Source organism: Mastigoproctus giganteus, chromosome 9 (assembly GCF_048544385.1).
Source record: "Mastigoproctus giganteus isolate SK-2022 chromosome 9, ASM4854438v1, whole genome shotgun sequence".
In the NCBI taxonomy this organism is placed as follows: Eukaryota; Metazoa; Arthropoda; class Arachnida; order Uropygi; family Thelyphonidae; genus Mastigoproctus; species Mastigoproctus giganteus.
Window position 1 is genome coordinate 133,799,976 of NC_143583.1, and position 21,724 is coordinate 133,821,699.

A 21,724-nucleotide genomic window follows, 5' to 3' on the forward strand; every position below is an offset into this window, starting at 1 on the left:
TAATGCTTCGTGGTCTTAGCTGCCTCGGTATTTATTCTACACGATCGAACTCTGGAAATCGGTTGCAATTATTTTCTTGCACATGCGCTTATTGTTCTAAATATGAATTATCCAGCAGCCAAAGTGGACAATGATCGTTGCTGAACAATTGCTAGAAAACTTTGAGAGAAAGGCCAAAGGCCACAAAAGAAAATTTGGAAAGATAGTCCTAGAATAAACACATTAAATTAAATTTTCTTATTTCTTATCAGAAAAAAAATTATACAGACCTCCATCTCTTTCAAATTCTCCCTATATTTTCTGGTCTGTGTCTTAAGCGTTTCATCACAAACCAAATTATCCTCTTTAACTCATTCATCAACCCAGGTCAGAATTACAGTATTTTAACATCTCCATTCATCATTACCTACCTTCCAAAGAGATCCTTGAGTTCTTGCTCCGATACAAACTGTCCTAGATTGGCTACGAACAGCGTGGAACACGGCGGAGTACTGGAAGTTGAGGACGTGGAACCTGCTGGACTGGCAAGTGTCGGACTCGCTACTAGATGGGGCGGCGGTATCGTGGCATGGATCGTAGCGCTCCCAGCCAACGCAGCATGCGAAATAGGATGTGGTACGGTAAGTGGAGGCTGAAGAGCATAAACAAACGTTAGAGAAACCTGCAGACTTCTCGGGTGAATAAACATTTTTATAAAAATGAAAACAAACAAAAATATTTGTCACAAACAGCGAGATCTTACCGGCAATTGTGCATGAAGTGCAGGGTGCACAAGTGTTGCGGAATGAAGTGCTGTAGAGACTGGAACTTCAGCATACGACAGAGTAGGGTGTGGCCAGCCGTCGTGAACTGTAGGTAGCAACGCTGCTCCTATTTCTTCTACAGTAGAGAAAAATAGAACTTGAGCTCGCTCAAGAACAGCAAACAATCAACAACATCGTATACCACCACTTATAAGTTTAAATAAGGAGACAAAGGAGCTACAGGAGCTTAAGAACTAATTTCATCTAGCGACTATATCGCGAAGAAATGCTAAACTTCAAAATTTCCACGGTAGTAAGTGCAAAATTTAACACCAGATGGCAGTAATCGCCAGCAGGGTTTCGAACAGCACTTTGTGTGAGTCGGCCCTAATACATTAGGTGTCGTTTTAAGGATGTTTTAAGGTGTTAGTTGTCGGGAGTGTTCCTGATTGTCAGATATCCCTAGCGGATACAAAACTGAAATAGAAAGGCCATTGCATGTCTGTCAACAGTAGAGGAACACAAAGTGATCGCATTCTACCCTAGCGGCATCACTTCTCATCGTCGGGGTAAACAAACGCGGAATAAACTTCATTAAAGTGATCGATGACGACTGTAATCTTGTCCCGCACTGTCTGACAGCGCCTATGGATCACAGTTACTGGCCTATAAGGGGATGCATAACTCTTGTTCTCATCACGTCAGAAATTCGAGAGAAACTTACTTTGGAACCTCCGACACGGAAAATGAAGAGGCTGTCAATGATGTAACGTAAGTGACCTACTAAGCCTCTCCCAACCCACCCTCTACCACGAATAAAGTGACCACTCTAAGGATAAGAAAGTAAGCATGTTGCATCCTCATAAAACAAGATCCAATTACCGAATCACTGACCGACTGCTGACCGAATCAGAACTCTTTTTTTTTGTTTGATATAAAACGTAATAAACGTCCTTCAAGTATGTTTCTTTTCCTAAATAGGAGCTCCACCATCTGGTGGATGGTATAAAACACTTAAAGTAACGCTTCAGTAAGATAAAAGAGAGCAAAATAGATAGTCACAAAGTAAATCGGATAGAAAAGTCAAAAACTGGAGAGTTAAAAACTTGGACAGTGTCAGAAAAATGGAATAGAACAATCAGAAAAAGGAGCTAAATAATCAGAAAGAATATTTATTATTATAAAACCACGATGCATTACTTCTATGGTAAGATATTAGACGTGTGACTCGCTGAAAGATACTTACAGAGCAGAGTGGTTACAATCAGTGTCCTCCACACACCAGATGGCAAAGACCCGGGTTCGAATTCCATCAATGATGCGAGGAACTTTTAATTCCCACCATAGCTGAGCAGTCAGGCTGGATGGTGCATAAGTATACGTGGTTTAAGTGACTGGGGTTTAAGTCTGTGACTGCTAAATACGGTACTGTTTCTCGTATTCTTTGTATCTTGTGAACTCCTGTGACCGTGTGGTCATCTTCCAGAGTATAAACAAAAGATTTATTTTATTTAACCGGAATCAGAACACACGCAGTTGAGATTCGTCATATTGCTGCCCAATGACCTGAGTTCCTTCTACTTATTCAACTAGAATTCCACTACACGCGAATTTAAGATGATTCATCCCTTTAAACAGAATGGAAAGATACAGGATAAGGATGGAACAGAACAGAATAGAATAATTAAGCCACTTTCCTAAGCAATTCGTCTCAGGTGTCACCGAATTCATGTTCCAGTTTGTATTGGAAGCATGATAAATGAGAAAGTCAATGAGAAGCTAATTTATTACTTGCCATTAGCCAAAATGGAGTTTTGAATGACTGGGTTTATTATTATTATTATTTTTTTAATTCTCCGAGTTTATTACGATATACTTCTGCATTAGTAAAGCTCACATTACTCATTGCTTTTTGGAGTTGATAATGAGAAGTTAGCAAACTCACACCCACTGAGCTATAAAGGAAGTTAAATGACATTTATCACCATCAGGAAGACACATAAACTTCGTAATGTCACACTCAAATGCATTTGTGTATGTACGGCTGTGAGGGTATTGCGAGTACGTTTTCTTAATCACTTGTCGGCCTAACTGCAATGTGTACATTAAAAGACGCTTTCGACAGAAGTAAAGGCTTCGAATACGAAGAATTACGGCTTAGTTCGTATTTATGGTGAAATTGTAATTCCCTTTAAAAAGCCAAAAAATAGTCTCAAAGTCAAATCCTAGAGAGGAGTAGAAGAATTTCTCACGTTTCGGATTTAGCTAATGGATGCAGGAGTTTAGCCGGGGATACCTAGCAGAAGGGGTTTTTTTCCGAGCTTAATGGAATCTAAAGAAATATATCGAGGTGATCAGCGGGCGGTAAATTGATGGGAACTACCCTCAGCATCCGCAGCATGCTCTAAGAAGGACTTCTTTACAGTTTATCTTAATACGCTTTCGGTAGCAAAGTGTGAAGTGCGCTCAGGGTAAGAATTAAATGCATGGTGTTCAAGGAGAAATACCTTGAGGGACATCCTTTTGTAGGTTTTCCTTTCCTTATGAAAGAACACAGTCGATTGGGATTAAAACAATGGTAAAAAAAGCGACACACTATTGCTTCTTTCTCATTCGACAAAGATTCAGTGAATCTTTATTGGTTCAGCAAGGACCAGACTCGTTGTATAGGACACAAGTTATTCACTCTTCGCCCACTAGTACTTTTATTTCTTTGATTTTTTTTACTTTTTCGGTTTCTCCAGTTTTCATTCTTTCCAGTTTTAATTCTATTTTTGATCTTTCTTCTTTTGGTTTCTCATTCCTCATCTCACCTTGTTCTTTCTCCTCTTGCTATATGTCTCATTCTCCCTTTCTATTTTCTTGTCTTACTCTCTCTCTCTCTCTCTGTAATTTTACACCTTTTATTTCAAGGACCATAACAATATTCTAAAATTAAGCAAGCAGATCCAATATGATTAAGATCGCGAGCTCTCTGGGTTTGACCAGGAATTTCTTGGACTTAAGCTTGCCATTTTCGGGTGCAATATTTTTATATGATTTATTCAGGTCATGGAATCGTACAAAAAAAAAAGTTCGCATCCATTTTAAAGCGAATGTGATATCATTGTATGTTATTATACTATTTTATAATGTATATTTTCGAAACTAACACCAAATTGCTCTAAACTTAAGATTAACAGCCTTTCTCACTACATGCGCTATTTTAATGGAAATCACAATTTTTACATTTCTAAAAAAATTAATATTTCTATTTAAATGAAACCATTTGTCGACCTCTGTTTTGAGTTTGAGTTAATATGGTTCCTAAACACAAATCTTTAATTGGAAATAATTACTATAAATGTTCATTAAGTAATATTTTTTAATAAATAATATTTAAAAAATTAATACAGTATTTGATGAGAATATAACCTTAAAAATTTGTATTTCTGATCCCTACAAAACTGGAAGAGAAAGGAAGCGACCTGATAAAAGTACCTATAAACTTAAAAGGATCATCCTATTACGTTTATAGGTCTAAGGAAGCACAGGATGTTCGGAAAGTCACTATACACTCGTGACTGCAATGTGCAAAATGATATTAAAATAAATAAAATAAAGCAAAGTGGTATTAGTGATATGAGTTACCGTGCACCTAGTGGTGTGTGCCAAGGTCATTTGGCTATGAAATAGCTAATGTCTCATTCGATTATGGAGTGCGTTAACGATGGTTTTGTCATCGAAGAAGCATATTTTTTTTTTTGGTTGAGTATGTTTTTAACGAGCGTGGCAACACGTCCAAGAAAACCTTTCTAAGAAATTTCCAAGTAAGCCAGTACCACATTGGCATGCTGCGTGGGCATTAATAGACAAATTTCGTGAGACAGGTGCTGTACACGATGCAGAGCGTAGTGGAAGTCCAAGGAAAGTGACAGAAGAGAAACTTCTGGATATTTCAGATTCAATGTTACAAAGTCCTTCAAAAACAATGCGGAAGTTGTCACGACAACAAAACTCGGTTTGCAACTGCGCATTTAGTAAGGAAGAAGCTATGCCTTTTCCCATAAAAATCTCAATTGTCCAAGAATAAATGCAGCAGATCACCAAAAGTGAATGCATCACTGCCACTGGTTTCAACAGTTCATCACTGAAAATACCGATGGTATTCTGGATCTTACATTCTTCACTGATGAGACGTAGTTCCATTTGTCAGAGTACCTGATTGCTAAATACCCGATTATGGACATCCGAAAATCCACACAGTCTACATCAAATACCTCTCCATCAGCAGGAGGTTGGTGTTTGAATTGCTATCTCCAGAAAAGGAATCATTGAGCCTATCTTCTTGAATGAAATAATAACCTTTGTATGTTACTGTTCCAATATTCTCCAACAAATTCATCGGCGCGAAATTTTTTTCTGATCAAATAATATAAAAAAATCTGTGGTCCCCTCGTTCACCAGATTGTAATCCACCTGATTTTTATCTATGGGGAGCAGCAAAAATTAAATTTTTTCTAGGAAAACGCACGATCACTTCAGGAACTTCCAACTGTTGCCACTGCCCATCAGAGGCATCGCACAAAAAGAACTAAAGAAGGTTTTTGAAAATAAAATTAAACGTGTTTAGTCCTGTTTGGATGTCCGTGGATTCAACTTCAACATCTGTTGTAATGGACTACTTATGTAAGTAAAACTGGGACAGAACAATGATTTGTAAAAATAACATTAAAAACTTACTTTCCTTTGAAATAGGTATATGATGACTTTCTGAACACCGTGTGTTAATAACCACTTCACTTTTAATGTCATATCAGCAAAGAAACATAAAAATATATGCGATGTTGCTCTTCCGGATGATGTGTTGCAAGGAGAATTGAAAACAATTCTCCTTACCCGACTATTTTAGGATTATGTGGCAAAGAATAGATAATACATTTCACGTATTCAGTTCTCAGAATATTTTCTACCGAAATATTATTATATCTGCATTATTGGCACATCATCAGCGACCTATGACTATAATAAATATATTTTTATCCTTCTTTCATAAGTAATTGCATTCTTTTGTACATGGAGCTTTAATCTACTTCTTTTTTTTTACTGGCATGAGCAGAATTTTTAGATATTTATTTGGAAATATACTGCAACTTCTAGCTATTCGAATTTGGAAACCTTTCCAAATTAGAAACTCTCCAAAATTTTAGATTTCAAAAACTTTCAAATCGACAAACTTCCTATTTCCAAATTGCAAAAACGACACTCTAAAAAAAAAAAATTGCCATCATCTAGTTATCAAAAACTGTCGCGTGCTATTCTTATAAAACCTTCTCGTAAGATAAAGAAAAACAGAATGGAGAAATCGGGAAAACGAACAGTCCAGTCCGCCCCTATCAACCATACGTAAGAAAGAGCTTAACAAACACTGATAAAGTTCGGTTACGGAGGCTTTAATCTTATTAATTTCCCATCTTCGCTCGTTTCTAATAAGAAATGTCACTGGAGTTTTCAAACAGACGCACACACACGCACACGTCTTTGGTGTCTCAGCAAACAGAGCGATTACTTCACCTCACTTCAGAAGCTACAAGCAAAGTTTGTTTACACCGCGCACGTGCGTGTGTGGTACCGTAAAAACAACAGGATTGAATGTGTATATGTTTCTTTTCGGTTCATATTATTCGAGACAGACAGTCCGACGGACAACGACTACGTGATTCGGCTTCCATCGCCAACTGTAAACCTCTGCTTAACGGCAAGTGTCCTGACTTCCAGACAACAAAAGGTGATGGAAGACTGATCGAACGGATCACCAACGAGGTGATTGTATATCGTATCAGACACTTTGCGGAGGTTAATGTGCGGTTGTAAGTATCTGGGCTCCACCATACGCGGCTAGAGACGGATGCGTGAGGAGAGTGATGGCCCATAAACAAAGGTACCATCAGCAATATTTGTCCGGCAGGCTTACTGGAAAGTGATCATAATAGGACTAATCTACTTCGGCCTTGTGCACTTTTCATGGCAACGCAGATAAAAGTAATTTTTTTGTCTTCGTCAGCCAAACGGATTCTGTCGTACAATGCAATTGGGAGTAATAGTACCAGATGCTCCTGATTCGCTATAGAAACTCGCATGAAAATGCAACATAAGACAGAAGCAGGAGCAGGAGCAGAAATGGCAGATGCTTTATTATACTTTTCTATTACGAATTTTCCCCAACATTCGCTTGTCTTACTGGACAATATACATAGCTTTCAACTGATAAATACGACGCAGTCATTATACGAAAACAGAAGCACGATTAATGAAATTTGAAATAAAAGTTGTGACTTATTTTTATTTTATCTCTTTTATCCAAAACTCTTAGCATGAATGATGTCAGAAATACGTAGATGTCAGTTGACATTAATCAAATTAAAACGCAATTGAACAAAAGCCTTTACATATATTACAGATTTTTCTGACAAACTATGTATATAGTTTCTCGTCTAAGTCAGAACCTTGAAAGATCCCACTTATAATCCTGGTGCACTCAGAATAGTAACCATTTATAACAACCCTTTGCCTCCTGTCCTTCAGCAACTCCTTCAGCCACCTCACGATCATTCCCAAGATCCCTAAACGCCCTAGATTCTATAGCAACTTCTCATGTGGGATCGTGACAAATACTTCGCTAAAGATGCTGTGAAAATTTTCGTTTGCATCCAACTTCTGTATGTAAGCAGATCATAGTAGTTTATCAGATTGGTAAAAGAAGATTTTCACTTTACAGAAACCATGGTTTAATCTGTTTATGATATTATATACATCTCAGGATTATTCTGTAATGTACCCTTGACCATAGATTCTATGACCTTCACTTCCACTGAAGTCAAAATGACCAGTCTATACAGAGCCGAATATCCATTGGACAAAATGGGCACACAGTGTCCAGTGCTTAAAACTAAAAAGTTTTAGCTTCCAAAAAAATCTTTGATAACTCAAAAATAAGAAAAATAATTGCTGAATCAAACATAGCGTTAGTTGAATTACTCTATAAAAGTTTTCATTATGATTACACATCTACAAATTTTGAAGTGTATACTGTATAAACATGCATCTTTAGTGGTCAATTTAGTATATTGGAGATCCAACCTATATATTTTATACAATGCAAATATTCATTTATAGATCTATCTTTTCGGTCTATGATTATGAGAGTGTCTGAGGCTTTAAAGTACAAAGACTTTAATCCGGCTAATATCGTTAATGTTTCGAGAGTAATTTCTCAACGTCTTTTTCAAAGAATTGAGACAGGGAATACATGCCACTATACGAGTAGTTCGACTGCAGTCGTAAGTAGGAACAAAGAATTTATTCGAATAACATTTAAAAGTCTAAAATACAAACAACTTATGAGAAGAGAGAACCTGCACGGAAATTCTATGATCATAAACACGTGGCGCCTATAGACGCGAGAAAAGAGAGGAGTAAGCCAGCATTTGACCAAAGCATAGTTCGATAGCAAGTGAGGGGGATCACTTGGAGATTGCATAAATAAACTAAGAAACTTTTCGTGCAGAAGGACACACCTCTTACTTGTACCCACGTGTGTGTCCTTCTGCTCGAAAAGTTTCTGAGTGCATTGCGCCTTTAACATTTCTTTGAAAAAAGAAACTGCGCAACCAGTTTCGAAACTTGAGCGTTGTTCTCTTCAAAATGTGTTGTATGTGGTGCAAATTCGTGAGCTGTTAGAATAAATTTCCGTTCCTAACATGGAATATGATCTTTATCATCATGCTTGCCTTTTTCAGTTCGTGTCCTTCGGTGACTAAGTCAAAGAAGTTAGTTGTGTTAAGGACAAATCCCCCTTATACATCCAGATCATAATAATATATGGAAATGTAAAATCGATAAAAGCATACATTAAAAAGGTGGTAACCTCAAAGTTCTGACTATTTCAATATATTTTATTAATTTCAATGATTTTATTCTTAGCATCAGTGGTCGTGGAAACATTTTATGAGAAGAAGAAAAAGACTCGCACTGTAAGAGGTCTTCTCCAACTTCTAGATGAAATATTACAACAAACATTTGATTACCATTTCATTTTACTAACTTTGTCAACGTGTTCATTACCTCTCCAGAAATTTCTGAAGCTTCAGATATTACTGTTGGATTAATATTACCGTTCGAGTGCTGTTGGATTAATATTACCGTTCGAGTGCTGTTGGATTAATATTACCGTTCGAGTGCTGTTGGATTAATACTGTTGGAAACTTTTCCGACTCCAAGATGGCTAAAATCATCTCCCACTCTAAAGCGTGGTGGAACAAGGACCTCAATATAGCTTTTCAACTGAAACAATAACTTCATAAAATCTAGGAGACAAATGATGCTTGTGATCGAATATCGTACTCAAAAGCACGGGCCTACTTTAACAGACAAAAATCATCAGCGATTGCTAATTTCTTCGCTAATTCGCTAATTTCTCAGCTTCATATGGGAAGAGTTCCTTACCGTTATAGGCGCCTTAGCAATCAAATTCTTGTTGATCCTTGTTCAACCCTTGTTGAACAACCTGTTTTTCCCAGGAAAAAGCCTCGCTATATATGCCTGAGATCGACTAACTCAGCCACGGAGTGAAAAAAAGTCCATAAAAGTTCCTCGCGTCATCGACGGGATTCTAACCCAGGCCTTTTCTCCCCCGGTGTGGGGAGGTGATGATACCACTGTGCTATCTGCGTACCAGTTCTCACCAAACAGACTCTTGCAGATAAACCTCCCCAGATTCATTGCTCTCTCTCTCTCACAGCGATCGACGACTACAAACCTCCTTGCAATTATAAGCGCCGTATTATCAGCGTTCGAGAGCAGTCAGGAATCAACGATATCATACTTAGTTATAGAGGTTGTGTTTGGTGTTGTGAATGTCCCTTCTGTGTTGTGGCTTTTAGAACCATATTATCACAAGAGAGACATTCTGTGCTTTCTCTCTGCTCACCTTGGCAAGAGGTTGTTTCGACTTGACATAGGAGGAAGATGTTAGTGGAGGACTGTTTTCGCTGAGAAACCCACAATATGGCATCCTCTCTGGATTGTTATTGACGGCACTCTCTGGACTGTTATTGATAACCCCACTGGTGAGGAATAACCAACAAATAATATCCTACGCCTGGAAAATTCGGTGTATTTCTCAATAAATCGGGGTTCTTTTCTTCAAAAGCAGGAATGATGGGTCGAACTAGGGCAAACCGGGCAGTCGTCCTAGAGCTGAAGTTCTTAGGGACCATTGGCGTTAAGTATGTAGAAGCCTTGAGAGGACGCATGTGCTTTGGGAGCAAACTGTGTGGAGCTTCCTGTTTCCCTTTTTGTCTGGATGGATGGTGAATTCGGGGAATCCCACGACGAAGGATCTGCCGTTGTTAAGTTTTATGCCCCAAAGCGCCGCTTTTGCCGTTAATCCTTTCCTTAAGAAAAACACAACATGTTCACTCTTGCATTTGCATTTAAAATAATAGCTTCAGGTAGAGTTTTTTTTTTTTTTTTTTTGGCTGATGCTATATAAGCTTGCTTTCTTGCATTATATGCCACTACTAGTGCTAACACTAATGTTAAAAGTAGCGGAATGAGAATATATTAAAAATTTAAAATGTAAAGTGATACGTTTGATTTCAAAACCGCCATATTTAAGGAAGAGTTCTTTGTAATACCATCTCAACAAGCGATTTTATTCGGGCGAGTTTCTCAAGCAAAGGCCTGCAGTTGCCAAAATATCCAGCATCTATCATGGCATATGTGACTACATTATCACAATAAAATAGAGCAAGCGTATATTGAAAAATTTGCCGCTGTAAAATGTGAAAATAAGAAAATGAGCGTAGATGAATGGACCAATTATAAGACCCGAAGATATTTGAATATTCATCTATACTGCAACGACAATTCTTTGAACCTTGATCTAATAGGAATTCGTAGAAATTGTTCTTCAAAGAAGTGGTTTCTTTAGTTCAGGAAAGATTGGAATCCTTCGAGTCCATCTTGAAACAGATGTGATTGCAACAAGTAGTGATGGTGCTGCAGTTATGGAAAAATTCGGAAAGTTATCGCCGGCTGTACAAGAGTTATGTTACAATTACCCACTTCATCTTGCTGTGATAAAAGTGTTTTATGTCAAAAAGTTGAAAGGTGAGACAGCGAAAACTAATGATAGCAGCGAAAGTGAAGCCGATGTCGATCCTGACTACGAGGAAGATGAAAACAATGACTCTGATTCTGATAACATAGAGTAGGATGGAGTCTCCACGGCAACAATTACTATAAGAAACCTATGAAAATGTTTTAAGTATTACTCAGCGAGCGAGAAATTCTTTTCTCGCTAGTGAAAAAGTAGAGCTGCAAATCATTTTGGACTGTAAAACATGTTGGAACACGTTAGAAAGAATTTTCGAGGGATTTTTAAAGATTCTGAAACCGATAAAAAGTGTTTTACAACAACTGAAGTTCGCTTACTTAAGGAAAAATGAGTATTGTAAAATTACCCAAGTTATGTTAAACTGTTTAAAAGCTGTGCGATTGTCAATTGAACCATTAAGTGATTTAGAAAAACAGAATTGTGTTTTAAGCAGTAAGCTTTTAAAATAAATTAGAATGCAATTATTTAAACGTAGAAATAAAGTATTGGTATCGCTTATTAAACATTTCGACAAACAACCCTAGTTGTTTATAGGAGAATAAGTTTTTTTTTTAGCAGAAAATAATGTGAACGTTGATATTATGGAAAACACTGAGGTGAAATCGGAACCGAATCTAAAATCAGAAATAGCTAAAGCAATATTGATTTCGATGGCAAAAGCAGAGCCAGTGCAATCAAACAATGCATTTTGATCATTAAAAAAAGTAACTGAACTTGTGTGAAGCAAGATGAACCCTAACATCGAACCTGAAGATGTTTTTGGACTGAACAATTCAACCGACATCGACACAAAATGAAAGTATGCAAGGAGATTGGCAGTTTAAAGGACAATCCACGATCAGAACGACCGCAAGCAATAACGAAAGGACAAGATAAGACCATAACACCGACTTTTAAACACAACCGACGATTTACTGCACATGAAATCATCTCAAGTGAGTTCAATAGAAACAGAAGAACTCCTGCTTCTACATCTACTATAGAACTTTGTCTTAACAAGCAGGACTTCATGGTCGTATAACGGTCCGAAAATCTTTATTAAAACCGGAAACCCGAAAAAAAAAAAAACGGATAACTTGGGCTAAGAGTCATCAGCGTTAGCCATCAGAATCAGAGTTGACGGGTGGAAAAATGTACTGTGGACGGATGAATCCAAATTGAAATTTTTAGATCCCAACGTAGAGTTTATGTGAGACGATCAATTGCTGAAAAAATGGCGACCCATTGTTTTGTGCTTACTGTCAAGCACGTTGTTGGTTCCATCGTGAACTGTTTTTTTTTTTGGGGGGGGGGGGGTATGATCGTCAGAATTTAAGGAATTTTAAGAAAAGAAGGCAATAAAACATTCTTGAATATAATGCAATATCCTTTGGACTTCTACTTTGTGGAAGAAATTTTATATTACAACAAGACTGTGGCCCGAAGCATAGTTCTAAGCTGTGCTGGGACTTTCTGGCAACTGAACAGGAAGGGGGATTTGCAGAATATGGCGGGACTACCCCAATCGTCTGACTTAAACCCAATAGAGCTTTTATGGGACCATATGGACCATGAAGTCCGTGAAGTTCTCCCATCTTCTCAAAATTTATGGGAACCTTTCGGATCGCTTGAAATAATGCTAGTCAACACACTATTTTAAAAATTAACTGCTAAAATACCACATCTGTGTAAGGCAGTGATAAAATCTCATGGAGGATATTTTGATGAAAAATCAGTGTAGTTTTGAATAGTAATGATTTCAATATTTTTTCTGTAAATTTTTATTGCTTAATAAAAAATCTCAAAATACTCTGTAGTGTGTTTTATACGTGGACTGTTCAATAAAGAATGATCATATACTTACTTTTTGTTGATTTTTCATGAACAACCATACTGCTGGCTATTTCTAGCTGAGCTGCGGAATTTACGACCAAACTAAGCTGCATCACACAGCAACTGTGCAGCGCATGGTGTAACCTTGGCGTTTCTGTTAAGTTTATGCCTGTTTGGTTTCGCCTATGTAACAACGGATGTGACACGAGTGGAACGGTATGCTGCTTCCAAATTTTGTTTCCCACTCAAGAAAACATCAGCTGAAGCATATGAAACGTTAAAAGAGGATTATGGTAAATCTAAGTTTCCACACAGTACATACTGCAGGTGGTTAAGCATTTTTAAAGATGGACGTGATTCAATCACAAATATCAGCTGTCCTGGAGCTCCAACCACTCTCACCCAGAAACCATAAGCATTGCTTCTGTAATCCTGAGAGAAGATCGTCGTATAACAGTAAGGCAACTGGCAGAGATGTTGAGAATATCAGTAGGAAGCACACACAGTATTCTCAATGGCCATTTGGTTATGGCACTTGTTTGTTCATGCTGAGTTCCAAGACTACTCACACTTCAGCAACAGCAAGTTCGCATGGAGGTTTGTCAGTAGCTACAACGAACAGTTTCTGAAGATGATGAGGTTCTGCACAAGGTGAAAACGGCGGATGAGACAAGGCTTCATCATTTCGACCCAGACAAAGTTCTTTATGGAAGTCTACGTGATCACCAACATCGACAAAAGTAAAGGTTGTGGCTTCTGCAGGAAAGATTATGGTCATTGGTCATTACTTTTTTTTTTAACATTCAAGGAATGGTTCACCAGCATTTTGTGGAAATGTTTTCCTCATAAGACTGCTACGGGACTTTATTGCAGAACTTTACTGCACACTTTACGATATTACATTCGCCGCAAATTGATGGATGCTGCATCACGACAGTGCGAGACCTCATAATGCTCATACTGCCATCGTGTACTTAACCAGCATTAATATCAAATGTGTTCCTCATCCGCCCTACAGCCCTGGCTTTGCACCATGCGATTTGTTTTATTTCCAAAATTAAAGAAGGACCTGCGAGGAAAACATTTCCAGTCTTCAGAAGAAATTGCGAAGACATCGGAGACGATTCTCAAACACATGTCAAAAAATGGTTTCCATCATGTTTTTGAAGAATTACAGAAAAATTAGTGTAAGTGCATTTCATCAGATGGGGACTGCTTTCAATAGAACCATCAAAATATGGATGATCAATAAAGATATGCTGTGAAAAAAAATGTATGATTATTCTTTATTGAACAGCCTTCGTATTAAACCTTACATTGTCACAGCTAATTTCAGATAAATTCTCTAAAATGAGACCACCGATTAATAAACTCTCTGTTCATTTGAACCGAAAGTTGATAAATCATGTGTCACAACACGTAGATGATGATGTAGACGAATCAATGGTCCCACGTTGCAGACATTATAGTTAAAATTATATTTTAAGATCCTAAATAAAAAAGCCACGAAGATATATCGAACAGCTATGACAAGGTAAAGAAGAAGGTCCCAGAATTCAAGCATTTACGATATAGCAGCGAAGGCAATGCAATAAGTAGACGACCTTCAACTGTCTCAGTTCGGGAAACATTGATTTCGTACATGACATTCTCCTTTTAGATTCTTTTCACGTATTGCGAACTTATAACTTTATGACATATAACCTCTTCCTCCTTCTTGGACACCATTAATCGCAAATTCTGCCGATAAAATAAAGTTATAATTCCTGAAAATTCATTTCCTATTAAAATTACGTTTGCTTATGGGATCAGATGTTTTATAGTCGCTAGAGGGCGTTGAGAGAAAGCCGCCATTGTTTTAAACGAATGGATGCACGAAGCAGCTACACGAATGTGATTGTTAGACACTTCAATTTACTATTACACGAGCAAACAACATCATAATCTCCAACTTTTTGATATTTCCTTGATGTTTCCAACACAAATAAGGAAAAGCAACATGATTGAGTACCGGTAATTTAATTGTAGCTGCATATTGACAGGGAAAAAAAATATAAGGAAGGGAATTACGACATAACATAGTGAAGTGAGGCTGTTGGTTTTCTGTTCGCAATTATGAAGATGTACGAGAACATTATCGGAGCGAAGGGAACTATGATTAAGTACGCAGATATAGTGACGCAGGATCTCTTTAGGGTATTTTATGTGCTCTGCTTAACGTAAGATTTCGTTGTTGAAAATGTTTGCCGTTAGTAAGATTTAGAGATAATTTACATACAACGGCTATCACATAAGTCATGTGATCTTTTTTGGGGAAGGTTTCTTCTGGTAGCTATTTTTCATTTAATTCACTGATACGAATTTCTTCAGTGATCAAAGAAGATCGGAAGACTGTTTGAAAAGAAATACTCAAAGTATTCTGAAAAATAGGTTGGAAACAGCAGTTATAGACAAAAATGTAAGAAATCTGACGTTTTGAGATGTTTCCCAGAAACCTTCATCAGATTATGTACTCGGACCACTTTTTAGTGTTTTTTTTTATTAAAAAAATGAACTTTACCTAACTTGTTCCCTGGTCTTAAAATCTTAACTTGGAAAAACTGTCAAGTACTTCGATGTTTTAGAAAAATTAGCATCCAGACACCTGTGATGTAGTTTGGTGCTGTCGAAAAATAGATGCTTTACGTCCTTATCTTATGAATACTACCATTATGAACACACCATAATCCATGATTTTGTTACTTTCTTTCCTGGCATCCGGACCAATATATTTTTTAACGTCGACTACCCTTTCTGCAGCAACAAGGAAATTGCTTCGTGCATGAAACGCATCCTGTCAAAACTTGAACGCCAACGTCAGACGCTGTCGGAAATGTCGCCTAACCGAACGCGATTCGTGAATTAAAAAAAAAAAAGTAAGAAAAAAGTAAAGGCGCAAAAATAAACAGCAGTAAAAATTTCTGGAGAATAAACACAACACGCAAGGAGATAAACCAGCTTACTTTTTCCAGATTGTTCTTTATATCAACACCATGAAAGAATGCTCTGATTCTTTTTATCCATTTCAGATTGCAAATCCTCCTATCTTGTTTCAATTAAAATTGTATTTACAATTCGAACGAACTGCTTTCTGCAAAGAACTTTATGTGGAAGAACATCGCATTAGATATCAAAGTGCAGGTTTTTGAAGAAATTATTCTACTCTTTCTGTTAAAGTTTTTCTTCAGTTTTACTCATAAATACAAATAAAGCATTTATCTCTATGATATTTTATTTTCTTAGAAATAGTGTAATTTTTACAAAGTGGTAAAAAATTCTTTTTTAAACGCGTTTTTTTTTTTTTTTAATTTAAATAGATGCCTTTTCTGCTAGAAATAAAAATTACTTTTAATACTTTTTTTCCAATTTAATTGTGAGTATTTAATAAATCCATTTTTCAAACCATGTTATAACATCTGAATTGATGAATTCTATAAAAAGAGGTCTGCTACTCTAATCAATATTATTATACATTGCCCTACCATTAATATCGGGACACCTGCCTTTAGACAAAAAAAGGAGCTTTTATTTTGTCATTTAATATTTTGTGCTGAACCCTTTTGCTTTTATGACGGCCTTCAATCTTCGGGGCATACTCTCAACCAGCTTTTTATAAATGTCAGGTAGTTGATATGTTCCTCCACTCGGCCTTTAACGCAGCCACCAGTTCGTCCTTGTTCTTTGGGCAATTTCGACGTGCACGTACCCGACGATCCAATACATCCGAAAGATGCTCGATAGGGTTCATATCATAAGTTTGAGCTGGCCAATCCAACTCTACCACACCCATGTCCTCAAACCACTCTGTTGAGACTCGAGCAGTATGGCATGGCGCATTGTCTTGCTGATGCAGGTATGGACCTTCCCCGAAGTATTGCCATAACGTTGGAAGTGCATAATTGTCCAGGCTGCCCTCATATTGCACAGCATTCATGGTTTTGTCGATAACGATTAATGGGCCCAAGCCAAACCATGAAAGGAGCCCCATATCATGACACTGCCTCAACTAAACTTCATTGTTAGCAGGATACAAGCCCAGTGTGCATATTTACAGCAGGTTCTATGTCGTGTTGCATGCATAGGACCTGTTTTCCCATCCATGGAGGGGTGTCCGGATATTAATGGTAGGGCAGTGTATTTCTAGTTACCGCTTCGTAATGAAATATCGTGATTTCAACTTTAATTGTGCAATGGCAAGTCACCATTGTTTGAAGATTTGCAACAATGACGAGTGTGTAGGAAGACTTAAGGTTGTGTCTGGAAGAAGTGGATGTAAACAAATTCAAGAGATTGGAACCTATTCTAAGAGTGTAGGACAAAGACAATTCAAGTCTTTGTCCTACACTTTATCATGAAAAACACAATACCTGATGGGTATTGTGTTTCTCATGATAAAGTCGAATAGTAAAATGAGATCATTGTCAGCTATCTCACGCGCTATAAGCAGAACACAGTGCAGAGGAACTTTTTTTTTGGTAGTTTGTTGACGCATAGGCTTCTGTGGCCATAATGCACCTCCCAAGGTTTTTGCAGTACTTTGATCCAAGTCCGAGGCGGGAATCGAACCCACGACCTTTGGGTTGCCAGGCAGGCAATTTACCAACCCGGCTAGCCCGGTCGGCCGCAGAGGAACTAATGAACCCTTCTCTAATTAACATTGATTCACTTTGCAGCACGATTCCAGCACACGATTCCAGATTCCATAAACAACACTGAATGGATTATAATGATGGCCTCTTTCGCTAATTGCCTGTCAAGGATAATAAAGTCACTTGATTATTTTCAGTCACGAAACAGGAAGGAAGTAATTAAGAGTAACATGGAAACTTTGGGTCGTTTAACCCAGTTCAAAGAGTTATTTATGCGCAGAGATTCAATGCGTAAATTGCCAAAGCAAGCGGGTTCGTGTTTAATCTTGACAGTAATCCCATAACGGTGAAGTACGCGCAACAGCAAGCTCTATATTGCTAGAGAGGCCGCATAGACAGCACAGTCAGGAAAGAGCAGTCATTCCATGCCATTTTTACTATGAATCTTCTTGACTCTGAGACCTACTCCATATAGAAATCAACTTAGAAACAACAAGAAAATCAAGTTGATGAAAACTATGAAGTTCATTGAAAAAGTTCCTCCAAAATATAACGATGAATGTATGTTATCATATTTATAATAATGACTGACTAATTTGTGAAAATAAATTTACATTTGCGGTTTTTTTTTCAGCAAAATTCATTTTAGGAAATATTTATAAAGGCATCCTCAAGAAAAGGGAACAAACTGCTTAAGACCATAGTAGCTTTTCTGTCTGCTAATAGTACATTCCGTGCTTAGTACCTTCTCCTAGGCATTAGGTGTCAGTATAGTGTCTGTAATTTCTGTAATTGCGTATATTCTTTGTTCAGTTATTAGTTTGTGTTTCGGGATGAAAAAACTTCAATTTCCGGAATTAAATAAAAAAATTAAAACATGCAACCCTCGTCCAAAAAACTCTATCATCGTGAGAAAGAGCATTTTTAAAATTACCTCGTCCTGGATTCAAATTTCTTCGAGAAGGAATATGAATCCAGTCCATTTCCATAGGAATGGAAAAAATGTATTATATGAGGACATAGATCAGGCTGAAAGTTCTGTTGGTGTTTACAAAACGTAACTGTTAATGAAAACTGTAATATATCTAAGAAATAAATTGCATTATAAAATTTAGAATGCCCATAAATTATCGTAAGGATCCATTCAGCAATCTGGGGAACGCCAGTGACCGAATAACATGCAAACGACTTTAATGGGACCATAAACGTCAATCAACACTTCCATCCTAATTGTATTATTTCTCATCATAGAATAATGTATCAGTGAACTTTTGTTTTAAACTCAAACTTTTGTTACCCCTAAAAGTCATGTGACTTTTGTGAGCTTCGTATCTTTCGCCTTTACAGAAATGTAACTTTGTTTCATTAAATGAAGTTTATTAATTTCTCTGTCTAGTGCAGATATGAGAAAAATAAGTTCAGCTCGTTTTCTGCGCCTTTGAATGTATTTCCATATCGCAGCGCTGTTAATAAGCAAAAAGACTGCGAGTAATTTGGCCAAGTTCGTTCTCCAGTTGGAAGATTTCAAGAAAACAGAAGGCTTAAAAATTTTATTCTTTGCCGTTCGCATTTAATGTTGATAATGCTTAATCCAAGCTTTTAGATTCATTTAATTGGCTTTCACTATTAGAAGATCATTTAAATAGCAAAATAATGCTTGAAAATAACTATGAAAGACCCGTCCAGAAAAGTTCTAGTCTTGTTTGATTTCAGATATATTTGTAAACTTTCGTTTTATAAATTCAAATTATTTAATAAAACCAAATATTTCTCATGATTGACTGGTTAACGTACAACAGTCATTCATGGGATTCATCTTCAACTTTGAGAATGATAGTTATACGGTAGAAATTAATGAATTTCCCTTTCATTACCGCTTTTAAAGTTTTTTTGGAGATAAATCGCTTGTACACAAACTGTTCTTCATGCAAGACAACTTCACCGCCTCCTGAATCGGGCTATTTCATTAAATGGTCCCTGTAAGCTTATTCACAGACCTCCTTATCTCTGAGAGTGTTAAAAATCACTATCTTGCAAACGGCTTCCGCAACAATGCGTAAACAGCACAGCCAGAAATAGCATTTTGGTCCTGTAGGGTGTATGACTCCTCTCTTACGAGAATTTCATCGCTTGTGTACTTCAAGGTAGCATTATCAACTACTGCACGATGTGCCTCCATTCCCGATTAAGTAGATAAAGGCGATTTGAATTTATTTTGGACAGGAAAAGGATTACAATGGCTCTAATTAAGCACTTGGAGTAGTCTATGTGTTAGCTTGATACCATCCGCTTCAGAACAACAATAACTTATTAAGTCTTAGACAAATATTGCGAAAATGTTTCCAGATAATCAATTGATGCTGATAATGGCTGATGATAACTATTATCAGTATTATAATGATAATAGAAGTAAAACAGAAAAAAAATATTTTGTTTTGGTTGATCAATTTAATGTTTTCGTTTATATTGAATTACTCTATCACTGGAACGAACTTTGAGGGTGGGGGATTTTTCCAAAGAACACAATGAAGACATGCGCATATCAATGGAAACTCAACTTTTGCTCTGTTGATTAAAGTTGATATTAGGGTCCTTTGAAATTTTTACAGAATTTGTCCAATTTTAACCATTTAGTGGCAAACCATATAGTCTATTTGTCCTTTAACCTGCCTGTATGCATTAGTAACCGTAGCATATCTCCACTCCCACCCAAATCTTTTTAAATTAAGTAATCTAAGTGTAAGGAAACTATCTTTTGGTTTACAAAAGTGGGTAACACAAACGACTGGGTATTTCTGAAATACATTAAAAGAACTTCAGTTTTAATTTAAACTGGCATTTTTATGCATATTTCGTTGTGGCAGCTTTCGTAGCAATGCCATTTTGGAATGTTAAATGAAATTGCACCGCGATGCCATTCAGTGAAATTTATGGGTTCTCTCTGGCAACAGCGCTATAGGTTTCCGATCTGATATTGAGTATCGATGTCTTTTGAGAATATGGAAGCATCATAGTCAGAACCAATATCCCTTCCATTTAGAGAGGACAAATTCAAAATAGATATACAGACGGACAGTCGATGAAATCGAACACAGTGATGAGACTTGTGGAGGCTTCCATCCCATCTTGTGACTGCAAGGATGCGTACATGTTCAGTGTAATTTGAAGAAAAGAAGGTGGAACAGTGTCAATTAAAATATTTATGAAAAGGCCACGCAGAAATATATTCTATGGTTGGGCAAAGTTAAGATTTATGAAGTCACAGCTGCCTAGATAAAAATAATCCTGGAAGTTCAAAAGAAAATATATATTTTTTGCAATGCAGAAGAAGCGTTATTTATAATATCCCTGATGAGACAAATGAGCATATGTGAAGTAAGTTGTTTCTTGGTGGAAGTCGGGAAGGATTCGTTTAAGAGCGATTGAAATTAATCCACTTCTCTGCTCACTATTAAATAATTTACTGGAGTGGAGTTTCTAAAAGTTCTCTAGAAATTCTGGACTCTATCCAAAAGAGAGTACTTTTAACAATCGTTTCCCTCGCACAAATTCACTCCACTCCCTATCCCAGAAGTTCCATTTGTGCTGCATTCTTTTGCTATAGAAATTTTCTTTCCATGAGCCTTATTATTTTAAGGAGGCATTGGTATTCCCTTTACTTTTTTTCCAGAATGTATTAGAATGAGCGCGGATGTATCAGAATACAGACGATACTACTTGGTGTACTAACGTTTAAGTATTTCACTGTTCCATTTTCTTGGGTATCTCTCTCTCTCTCTCTCTCTCTGTGGTAATCTTCCATGTGCAATTACAATCGTACGAAATTCAGATATAATGCTAATTAAGTTCTTCTTTCTTTTTTTTTCTAACCCATACTAGAGTAGTATGGTCCATTAAACTTCATCCTTGGACTTACGATTAAAAATAATACTCAAAAAATCAAACGTCCAATCGCTGTTTCACTGGAAACACGCCGCTAGGTGGCAGTACTCGTAAAAATTGATATATTGACTTTTTAGAAGCTTATTCCAGTTGCTAAAGATTTCGTCTTTTTTTTTCGAGCGCCTGTATAAATATTTTAAACTGCAGTTGTGTGAATAAGATTCAAGAAAAGCGAATGCGTCGTAATAATTCATAAATCCACGCATAAAATTGATCATAAGGGACAAAGAAAGAAGTGAATCTTTTGCGCCAGCCCCAGCTCTAAACCTGCTTGCTTGTGAAGGTCTAGCCACTTTGTCACAGCCAAAGCAATTACAAAAATAGGAGCTAGCAGAAGACGGTCGGAAAGTTGTGTAGGAAACTGAAGTAACATCTTACATTCTCTTGAGAGAGAGAGAGAGAGAGAGAGAGAGTTGTTTGTTTGTTGTTGTTTGTTATTT

The 21,724-nt window shown here is 37.0% G+C and overlaps 1 protein-coding gene across 1 annotated transcript in view; it reads right to left on the bottom strand.

Annotated features, from left to right (window-relative positions):
* The window catches only part of LOC150080750 (uncharacterized), a 229,425-nt gene that overhangs the window by 29,247 nt on the left and 178,454 nt on the right, over positions 1–21,724 (bottom strand). The window contains exons 3-4 of the mRNA XM_090381082.1: positions 743–879; positions 411–631 (exon numbers count right to left, since the gene is read on the bottom strand). Of these exons, the coding sequence (XP_090237208.1) occupies positions 411–631; positions 743–879 (358 nt within the window). The remainder of the gene's footprint in view (positions 1–410; positions 632–742; positions 880–21,724) is intronic.